At 38.8% G+C, this 12,105-nt stretch overlaps 1 protein-coding gene across 1 annotated transcript; it reads right to left on the reverse strand.

The window, feature by feature from the left end:
- Window positions 1-8,491: 8,491 nt before the first annotated feature.
- On the reverse strand, window positions 8,492-9,418 carry LOC129347743 (psychosine receptor-like). Its single transcript, XM_055005734.1, has one exon. The coding sequence runs from the start codon at window positions 9,416-9,418 to the stop codon at window positions 8,492-8,494; it is 927 nt and encodes a 308-aa protein (XP_054861709.1).
- Window positions 9,419-12,105: the final 2,687 nt, after the last annotated feature.

A 12,105-nucleotide genomic window follows, 5' to 3' on the forward strand; every position in this document is an offset into this window, starting at 1 on the left:
CCATATGTGGTCAATGTGGACTCTAGAAAAAGGAAAGCAAAGACTGTATCAATTTTTAATGATGGTCTAAATAAATAGATACATATATATAGACATTTAATTTGCCCATATAGTCATAAACTGCGATTTTACGTTTGCAGCCTCGGTTTGTTTGACAGATTATCATTATTGCTGTGTTGGGTTGGATCAAACTACATACAAACAGCATACATTAAAAAGCAACACAGTGAAAGTAGATGTGAAGTTAATAATTTCGCACTTATGTTACCCTTATTGAGGAATAAGATCGCTAACTAAATGAGATCAAAATGATCCAGATTTGTCCTGCAAAAATCTCCCTCCCATCACTTTTATCTATTTGACACATCAGACACATCAAAAATGTTTATCTTCCTGTGAAACTCTTTGTTTTAACAGTTTTGTGTTGTTAATGTAGAAGCTTACATCTATCTACTGTGCTATTCTAAATGTAGAAAGGGTAGAAATCCATACAAGGGGTAGTCAGTTACATCTGGATGCACAAAACACCTGTTTCCTCATGAAGGAAAGTGAGAAGGAGGTTGTGGAAGCGTTTGAGCTTGATGGCTGATGAGACGATATGTGATATGATTGATTCATTGCTCTGAACCATACAGTAGTCATGATGCTCTAAAATTAAGTTACTTTATCGTGTATAAAGACTTTGATTAGGTTCAGGATTTTTGGTTAAAACGGAGGATTTTAGTTGTTATGGGCATCATAATAAGCACAAGCTAAGGTTCTGTAATGGTCAAAGGGTTAAAAAAAGAAACAATGGTCAGCTTTCAGTGTTAAAGTCTAGAATTTTGCAGGTCTATCCATCCACTCCAAGCTCCTGTGTAGAATTTGTTGTTCCATATCTACATCACCTGACTTTCTCCTTTGCTCCCCTTATAATTACCACAGCCACTAGAGGTCACTGTCCCAGTTACACTTGGATCATCATAAGATACTTGCCTAATTGATCTTTAGGGTTGTTTTTCATAGAAAGAGTGTTTCTTTATCATGTATTTCATCACGTTAATTGACTTGTGTATCAACAACTTGAAGGCAACTGTAAAGCGCTTGCATGACATTGGCACGTGCAGTTTTCAGTGCTGCTTTAATTCAGTTTACCCATGCATAACTGATGGGATGTTTTAGTGAGACTGAGCCTTGAATGCAACAGAAAAAAAACATGTATTCGTTTGATACTTTGGCAAAGTAGTTTCATCCATCTGGCCTTCATCTAAATTGAGACAGACACGGCCAAAGGATAGTGAGTGACACTAACAGAACATTCCTGGTCTTAACACTTATGTAATGCCAAAAAGCATTCCTTATGGCTTCAGTTTTTTTTTCTAGCATACTGAATCCTTAACTGCTGTCATCCATCAAAGTGAAATGTTTGAGAATGTGCATGTTTGACCGTACAGGCTTGTTTGCCTCGTTCAGGGAGCTTGACACAGCATGCGTGGGCACACATCCTAATCTTAGTGAGGGTAATCAAAGGGATGAGGGGCATGAAATGAATTCACATCTTGTTGCAAACAGATCAAGAAGAGGGATTCTAACAGTGAATTCCCTTTGCACATTGAAAAATGGCCATGAATCAGCCATGAGGAAGGCCTCTGTGGGGGGAAACTCATTCCCTATGTTTGCACATCATTTAGTCATGCATAAAGCTTAGTTGTAAATAGTAATATTCTGCACCCAAACCACAGCTTCTCTCTGTCAGAAAATGAACTTCACTTCCTGCTAGAATGACTAGAATTTGAAATCATTCCTGTTACACAGCCGTCCACTTTGCTGAACCTTCACCTGCTAAGTAGTGTGACTCATGATGCTGTGGGTGGGACCGACCTCGTGTTCCAAATTCAAAATAGAGGAAATGTGGTTGCTATTTTAGGTAATCTTCAAAACAGCATGACTGAAAGGATACATGCAGCAGAGCAGAATAGATGTTTTTTTTTTCAGCTAACAGGGGCTAATATACTTAGTCCAAATCCACTTATCTACATTATGGAAATAAACCTTTCAGCAAAGCTTTCAGTCCCACAGTGATTTTAGCCTCTTATTTCTGGTCAGACACTGATGTAAGAGGACAAATTCTTGATCGTCACATATAATATTTAGAATTAAAATCACCAAATTTTTACTTAAAAAAAAGCACAAACATATCAGCTAAAAGGGGCATATACTAACTATATTGAAACAGGTTTTATCATCATTCAGCTTCATGCCACCAGAGTGACTTTGCACATTTGTTTGGCGATTGAATCTCTGCTGTTTCACAAAAGCCTAAATACATCTCCAAAGATAAAAAACGACTACACCTGATCTGCACTCTGAGTAGTCTACAAAAGCCTATGTCTTTGAAACGTTGAAATGTTTGAAACAATTTTTGCTTCTGCATTTTACAACTTCAAGCAATCTGCAATCTTTACTTCAAAAGTGAAAAGGATTGTTAAGTCTTTGTATTTGTTTCAGATTATATGCCCTAGAGCCAGATGTACAAAAATACAACTCCAAGGAAAAAAACGCATGACACTGTTACCCAAAGAAAACCAACAGAAACAGCATTTCACCTAATACGTTAAAATTAACACCAACACCGCTGCGCTGTAACACTGAGAGCTGCTACCCAACTTGAACATCTGATTATAATTTCCCCACAAACCTTCGAGAGGCTGTTGCCAGAACAAGGAGTTGTTATGAGGAAGAGAGAAGTGTGAAAGTGCTGAGAGCGACAGGATGGATGATGAAGAGCAAAGGTTGGAGGGAGTGCCAGACGGCAGCCTGGAGAAAACCCAGCATGCCTCACTTAAAAAGTACTGGGAGAGAGATGTGAAATCTGCCTGACAACGTGTCTGACAACTGAGACACTGAAGCGAAGAGAGGTGTTGCATGATGTCATCTAAACTAGAGAAACTGAACAATCTGGAGTTTGGTTCGAATGACACCTACAGTAAAACTGGTTTATTTAAAAATGGCAAATCTGACTTGACAAAATGGCGTAATGATCAGGGTGAACACCACATGTTCTTAGAAGCCCCTGGTTTGACTGTCCAGACCTTTACCACATGTTGTTCCCCAACTCTGTCCCGCCATATTTCCCATATGTACACTACTGTTCAAAAGTTTGGTGTCACCCAGGCAATTTCATGTTTTCCATGAAAACTCACACTTTCATTCATGTGCTAACATAATTGCATAAGAATTTTGTAATCATCAATTAGCCTTTCAACACGATTAGCTAACACAATGTACAATTACAACACAGGAGTAATGGTTGCTGGAAATGTTCCTCTGTACCCCTATGGAGATATTCCATTAAAAATCAGCCATTTCCACCTCGAATAGTCATTCACCACATTAACAATGTCTAGACTGTATTTCTGATTCATTTAGTGTTATCTTCATTGAAATAAACTGGTTTTCTTTCAAAAATAAGGACATTTCTAAGTGACTCCAAACTTTTGAACAGCAGTGTATCTATTGTGTGTGTTAAATAAAGGCAAGAAAGACTCCAAAAATAAATCCCTACTTTGAGTCTGACTGAGCTTTTTTTGTATGTTACCTCTGACCCGACATTTCTTGTCGTCTTCTAACATAGTCCCCAATCAAATTATTGTTTTCTCTAGAGCACAAGATGTTAAAGTTCAGAGAATCACCAAATTCAAATAATACCTGTACCTGCTCAGTGACATCAAAAATTAAAAACACATACCAAAATATTCCATCCACTGATGCCAAAAAGTAGTTGAGAATAAATAAATAAATCAGCCACAACATTAAAGCCACTGATGCATGAAGTGTTTAACACTGATCATCTCATTAGCATGCAATGTTCTTCTTGAAAACTTTGGGTCCTGGCATTTATGTGGATGTTCCTTTGGCATGTATCACCCACTTAAACATTATTTCAGACCATGAAGCACTACCCGATGGCAGTGGCGTCCCCTCAGCTGACACCCACACTGTGAAAATTGCTCGGTAACAGCTCAAGAAACATAACAAAGAGTGTTGAGCAAGCTCCCCAGGTTTCAATCTGATCCATAAAGGCCCCATCCCACAATCCACAGGCCCCAAAAGATCTGTAGCCAATCAGATCCACACACCACAGGACATCACCAGATGTCTCGCAACAATATTAGGCAGGTGGTTTTAATGTTGTGGCTAATCAGCTGATCAATTAATCATGAGCATGATCTTTATTTGTTGTATTTTTGGGATTTCTGCTGTGCAATCTCACAAAATTTAATAAAACATGTCTTAAACTGCAGATTTTGTCTAGGGAGCAAAAGTTTGACAGCGAAAAGAGGCTGTTCTGATCAGGGGTACAAGTGTCTGATTACAGTTTAATTGAAATATTTTTATTTGGCTGTGTTCCTACACATATACACATCTCTTGCATGATACCAGATAACCAGATTGTTAGTTTAGTTTGTTGATCATTTTGTTGAGCACATTTATTTCAAAATCAGATACATGGAATGGACTCAGGAGCCTTGATCCAGTGTGATGCTTTCTGCTTCTGCTCTGTTGCTATTATGGCAGAATTTGTGCACATAGAGTGGAAAAAAAACAAATAAAAGACAGTGAGACAATTTGGATTATAGACTTGAAGATATTGTTGCTAGGGGCAGATGTGCCGGACAAAAGCAGATTTATTAAGGATTTTAGATTAGAATAATGCATAATTTAAACAAATGAAACTCTGTTGGAAAAGGTGACGGTGATAAAGAAAGGAAAATGCATCATGTTTATGAGTCGGTGAGCAAGGAAACGTTACTGTTGTGATGTTTTTACTGCAGCAAATTAAGTTCATGGTGGAGAAAATTGCCTGAATGTAACTAAAACTGTACTGAATGACTGTAGTAAACAATAAAACTAGATCAGTTCTATTCTTGTTTACATTACAAATAGCTTATGTAACGTCACTACCCCACAGCTCTAGACGGCTATATTTGTCCATCTGTTTTCTTTTATTAGAACGTGTGTGTATTCGGTTCAGGTTTTCTCTGCAGCACGTGCGTCTCTACATTAGTATTCCCACAGTCCGCCTGCAAGCATCCCGTGCAAGTAGCAGCTGCTGGAGCTGGGATTGGTCAAAATGTAGCCCTGCCACCTGATTCAAATGCTTGTTTCCAAATGCTTGTTGCATGAGGTAGATTCCTAACAGTAAAAATCCAGTCAAACCATCTATTATCTCCATTCTAGCTGCTGTGTTTCAGTCTGCACCTTTTTTATCCCAGGAATAACCATGCAGTTACATTTGTGTGCGTACAGTCAGATCGCCGGGGCAGATTACAGTCCGACTCATTCATCATGCCTCAGGCTCTCACACACGTGCCTCTGTTGAAATTCTGCCAACATCCAGGTAGAGGCTGAGATTCACTGACAAAACCCATTGATCCTCAGGTGTTTCGATCTCCTGATATGCTTGTACTTTACATATAAAGGAGACTGTCTGTTATGCAGTCAAGGGCAATGGAAGGTAAGGAGATTGGCATTCAGATGGGTTTTATAGCCTGCTGGTTCTGCTGATGCAGGTTGTTCAGTGTCAGGTGAAGCATATTATGACATGGATGAATGGATGGAAGAGGGAGGCTGGACAAAGATTCACATGGAGGCGCACATGTCCTTTCCAGCCTTTGTTGTTACGAGGGCCAACAGCAAGATGAAAGGAGTCATGCAGTGTAAATACCTGAGTGACAAAATCTTGCGAGGTTGCCCATCTCTGAAGGGTCATATTATTCTTTCAAAATAAAGATCAAAGTGTTCTTTCAAGGGATGTGGTCTCTTGCTCACTTTATGAGGACTCACCTCCCATTTGGGGAAATAAATCTTGTGCCCCTAAAGGTTATCTTTACTTTTAATGCCTTTGGTTGAAATGGAACTGTATGAATATATTTGAGCTGCACCAAGCAGTCTTTATCTGCTTATGGTCATGTTGTCAAAATAAAGTTAATAGAGGACAACATTTATGTAATAAAACACTGGACAGATTTGTATGTGCAGTGTGTAGTATAGAACATGCACTTCTCCAACTGTCCACCAGAGAGCTCCATACAGCACTGTTGATGTTAAGACTTGTTTCCCACCTTAGAACAACAATTAAAAACACAGCCTTAGATATACCTATAAGTACTGTATTATATTTTGTATAATATTTCTTAAAATGTTAGCTACATGCTATTGCCTGCCATCTTCAAAAAAAAAGCATTCATCACAATCTCAACCAAAAAGCTCTTCTATAGGTGTTTGATTTTGCCTCAAAAATGAAGAAATGAAGCTAAAATTAAATCAGATTAGTCAGATGGTTCTTTAATTCTTTTTTTGCAAAGCTATAGCATTTTAGCTGACAATGTTGACAATGTTAGGGTACTAAATTGTGAACCTTTTTCTTAATCGTCCAAAACATATGTGCAATGTTTTGTTAAACGATGGAGAACATCACTTAATTTATGAAATGCAAATACATTCTTCATATGGCACCTGATCCTCACTTCTCTTACTGAAAGTACAAATAGTGTGACAAAGTGGGGAAAAAAAGCTGAAGTGAAACCAGTCAAATGTGTTGTCACACTGTGCATCGGGTGATAAAAGTCACACAGTTTGTTTAAAGACAACCATTCTTCTTCTAATCACACCTTATTCAGTTAAAAGGTGTCAAGAGACAGGTATTTATTTTCTTTGGATCTGTTTGAAGTTTTAACACTGAACAAACAGTCCAGCTTGGAACAGCTGTTCTCTATGACGCACCGCTCATAAAGGCCATATGCTGATTTTAATGAAGTACCACAACAGCAGACCAGAGACGTACCTGTTAATTAAACTGTCAGTTGCAGAAGGTACAATGAAAATATTGTAAACACTGGCAGTGAGCTACCGTAGAGATTTGTTAAGCTTGAAGTTAATTACAAATGCTGAGATATGGACTGTTGTGTGATCCGTTTATATATATGTTTACCTGTCTGATCTTTCTTGCTTTGTATTTATTTTATATTGCTGTGACTGTGAATCTGCCTTTTGTGATGTATCTAATAATGTGGAACTTGACATCAGTTCACCTCTCTGTAACTATTTTCAATACTAAATGCCGATGCAGCTGATAAAGCTGATTATGTTCTGTATTCATACTGTTCTTATGACGAGACCACAACCAACAATGAATTGATTATTCCAAGAAAGATTGCCCCTAGAGCCTTTCATTCTTCATTTTCTGTGACATAAATTAACTGTCCTATCCAAACACACACAAGTCTCTCTGTTGCAGTGGGTAATGTGTGTCATAGCCAAGAACATGACTGCTGTTTATTATCTTGAGTAAGTCGCATGTTGTCTTGCTGCTGTGTAAGCTCACTAAAGAACTCTGTGTATTAATCCACTGAAAGTAGTCCCCCACAATCGCATCGACTTCACACCAGTTGAATAACATTTTCTAAAATACTGGAGTCCGGCTGCAGAAAACTACTGAGTCTTTTAGAAAATTAAGCTATATATAGATGGCTGATAAACTGAAGGAAAAACATGACCCCCACAGTGAGGAGACCTGGTGGCTCTGATATGCTGTTAGGGGCATTTTGCTGGCAGGATCGGGTCACTGAGTGATCACCTTTATCCTGTGATGAAATCTTGTGGGAATGGTCTCTTCCAGGATGCCACTGTTTGCATCAATGGTTTGGTGCTTTGTTTGAGCTTTCTATCATAATCATCAAAACACCAAGCTGGGGAAAATCTTTTGAAAGAATAATGTTCCAAATCTCCAGCAGAGTTCCACAAATTTGTAAAATCAGTGCAAAGGTGAACTGCAGCTGTGCAGGCAGCAGCACCTTACTTTGAGGTTGGGTATTCCTTTGGTTTCGACCTGTCTGTATAATTCCTCCGTTTTGAAACCTGCAACAACAGATTCTTTTTGGTCACTTGGTAGTTGTGTTAACAAGTTCATCGTCCAGTTAAAGGTAATATGCCAACATGTTAGTGTACAGTTGCTTATTTACACATGCAGCAATTATGGAGCCACATCACCCTTAGTTTGGTGTCTTATCTTTGGCCACCTTATGAATAAAAGTCAGACATTCATCCTTTTCATTCTGTTTTTGGCCTCTATCAACTCTGCTAGCTGTGCACCAGTTCTCTTGCGTCCGGTTGAGCTTTTTGAATGAAAACTGTTAAATATTATTTTCCAACAAAGGATATATTTTTTTATATATCTTAAACATTATCTGATGTGTATCTTTTTAAAGATTCATGTCTTCGTAAGAAACAGGTAGTTTCAATGTATCACAAAACAACAAAATGAATGCAGCGTTGGTGTCTTTAAATATAATAAAAATTAAAAATAATGTAAAACACCAGCAGCTTCATCCTTACAACTTTGTCACAACACTGGATTTGTATATATTTTTATGATAAATGTCTAATTGTAAAATAAAATTGAGGCAGTTGTTCTGTGTTGTGCTTAAACTGCTATATCTTCAACTTTGCTTCATTTCTTTCTCCGGAAGAAGAGAATAATCTGACTGACATTCGCCTGCCCTGTTCTAGTAATGAAGCAGTAGAGGAGCGGATCTGCAAGGCAATTGAGGCTTGAGATAGCAGTACTGATCTTGTAGAGATAGATAACCCATGCAAAACTTGTGCAGTCCTCCACCATTGTACGGAGAAGCATCATGACATGGATCGGTCCAAAGCAAAACACAAGGCAGAGCAGAACTATTCTCAAAAGTTTTGTAATCCGTTTGCGTTCCTGCTTCTCTGTGGCTTGGTTGGATTTCACCTCCACACAAATCCCCCAGGTGGAAAAACACACCAGCAGAACAGGAATTACAAACCCCAAGAAGAAACGCACTATATTGGCACGAGAATGGTGCTCTGACAATGGAATGAAGACATCAAAGCACACTGCAAATGCATTGCTTTCATGGTACGAGTCTTCCAGGGTGATGGTGGCGGCGTTGAAACAGGCCACCAACACCCATATGGCGACAGTGACGCCTGCAGCAGTTGCAACTTTCCTCAGGTACGTGTACTTCAACGGGTGAACCACCGCCAGGTAGCGGTCAACAGCAATGCAGCAGAGGAGAGCCTCGCTGGTGTAGAAGTTGGTGAAGAGAACAAAGACAGACAGCACACAAATATTGCCTCCAAATGTCCAAACTCCTCGCCACAGGAAGTCCAGCCACAGAGAAAGACCAATGGTGAAGGTCAGGTCACTCAGCGCCAGGTTGAACATGTACACGCCAAGCTCGTTCTTCTGTCTGATGTGCTGCCAGGACACGTAGAGGAAGAAGGCGTTGGACGGGATGGCAGTTACGATGACAGCCCCGTAGAAGACGAGAAATGGCCTCCGCCTGGATACGTTGTCAGCCGAGTAACATTCTGAATAGTTGGTGGACAGGGTTAAGTTCTCCATTGCTGATGTGGGGTTCATACCTTGCAGTATAATATGAGGAAGGAATTAAGGAAGGAACACAACAATGCATATGATCACGTAAACCTTTAAATTTAGTTCAACCTTCACAGAAAGTAGCTTTCAAGAGTTTGCCCGAAGCTTTTAAAAACTAAAGATGTCATCAAGGCTACTTGGAGACTACAAATTATCACAGAAAACTTTTTGTTACAAACTATGGTGAAAAAATGAGAGCTTATCAGTCAGACAGAATCTACTGAACGATGCAAGGACACAGTGTTTTGCTGGCATAACGTTGCTTCTTCTGCCTTAATTTTGACAATCAACTGTCTGACAGTCTGAGCCCCAACTATATGATAGAATTAAATGATTGGAGTGGTTCCTTAGAGTACCATGGAAATGCAAGTCATATGGTTTATTTTAGCAAATAAATAATCAATTCTTTTACCGTACTGTTGAACAGTTTCATGGCAATATTATTTTAGATTTTGTTTAAGCCTTTATTAGTGCTTTATTTGTACAAATTATGAAAATAAGCCTGCACGACATGCTGCAGATTAGTAATCCATTACCATTAAGACTCATCCTGCCTTATTTTTGTCAAAGTTACATTATCATCTGCTGTTTCAGCATAAAAACACTGCATTCAAAATTATGCTCTGAACATATCTGCAAAGCATTTTTCCTGAACACTAAACACAACAAGGAAGACAAAACACACCCTCTTAGCAAATACATTATCACGTGACAACAATTTAACAAAAACAATTGCCAATCAAACATTTACTGTGATGGAATTATCTGCTGGAGGACCTAAGCTTTACACTGCTAGTAAAGGTCAAGCATGAAAAACCTTTGATCTTGTCCTTTAAATCTTCAACCATCAACCATAGACCTGCATGACCAAGTATTTCAGAGAATAAAGTATAAATTTGTTTCAAATTTAACTGTACTTACCCTTTGTTCAGTTGTATCTCCAAACCCTGCCCATGAAATTCATTGTTAAAAAAGAAAATCAAAAACCAACGCAGAGTTCATTCATTCGGTTGTCCTTTCTTCTCCTGCTACTGTCAGTTTGCTTAAAGGAACAGGAAAGATCAGCAGCTGTCTCTTCATTGTCCCTGACTACCGTATTTGATTTACTGGGTGACAGGCCACAACAGAACAAACTGCCAGTGTTAGAGGATCACGAGGCAGATTTAATTAGGGCACTAAGTTTAAATGAGACTGTGCAATTTTATGGTTGATGTGGCAACACAGACATGGGGTCAGGTAAAGGAGATTCTGAATTGTCTGATAAAAGAACACGTGCTGTTTTACTAGATGTCTCCATAGTATAGTTATGATGTGGCTGGCTGAGCATATGTGCCATTACAGGACAGCTTTACATATTTTTTTAGACCTGTCTTAAAAACACATATTCACATGTACACTAAAAGTACTAATGGTTGTAGTAAGGATTGTTTAAAGTAGTTTAAATGTAAGTAGCAGGCAGGATGATTCCACAAAAGTAATGGTAAACTTCAGCCGTGACCCAGCAGGTGACTATTGTATTAAGAATTAAGTGTACACCTTTCCTAGAATGTGATACTGCAACAGAAATGTCTAAAATCCTTTTGAAAATAAAACATTTACAGCATTTATATATTATTATTAATATTTCATATTATTCATATCTATTTAAACAGTAAAATAGTGAATAAAGGCAGCAGTATACTCTACAATCTCTTCTCAAATTACACATCCCTGATAATAAATTTTACACTGGATTTGCAATTAGGCTATGGGTTAAAACAGTGAAAATAAATAACTAAGCTATCAGAGAAGAGAAACTAGAAACTTGTCTCCCTTTCTTCACAGCTTTACCAGTCTCTTTCTTGGCTTTCTTGCTGATTAAACACTATATTATAGGATCTAGTGTAGTATTAATGGTTGTGATGGCAACTGTGACTAGGTATGGACTCCAGAGCCTCGTGGCCTGGGACCCAGTGTGGCCCTGAGCAGCATGACAGTCTGCTGTAGGACACTATATAGGTTGGAAGGAACCACAGCACCAGTCTCAGGATAGATGTCCCAGCGATTGCACCTGCTAAAGCTAAAAAGTCATGATAAAGACAACAGGCAAGAAACCCGCAACCACCTGTAAATTGGTGGCACTGACATCTTCTTCTGCCTCGACATTCACTGTATCTTAAAGTTTGCACTGCCCCCATGTGGTCTGGTTGGCGAGGTGCACTGCCATGTTGTTCCCATTCCTCATCAGCATAAAGGCTACATGGAGGCCTGAATGTGAGTGTGAATGGGAAGTTCTCTTTTGTGGTGAGCTGACATAAGCTTCAAAAAAAAAGCTGGTTGGCCATGCTCAGAATTAAAAAAGCATCCTGTGCTTTCATTGTGGATGCCATTTCATTTCCACACTGTTGAAATTCAACACAGGATCAAGCAAATTTCTTAAGACTGGACAAAAAAAAAAAAGAAAACAACAACAAAAAAAAAACTTCCTTTGAGAGGGTAGAGTAGCACTTCCATCAAAGACTCAGATTTGTAAAATCTCTAACTGTTTATGGCCCCAAGAGGTACATTTTCACCTCGGATTGAAATGCAGTGTGGTATGTATTTGCTATTGTTTACATTTCAATGGGAATCTGTTGAAACTGCAAAGTCTATCCACCGAGGACCTAATATTGGCA

The sequence above is a fragment of the Amphiprion ocellaris genome, chromosome 20 (genome assembly GCF_022539595.1).
Source record: "Amphiprion ocellaris isolate individual 3 ecotype Okinawa chromosome 20, ASM2253959v1, whole genome shotgun sequence".
Classification (NCBI taxonomy): domain Eukaryota; kingdom Metazoa; phylum Chordata; class Actinopteri; family Pomacentridae; genus Amphiprion; species Amphiprion ocellaris.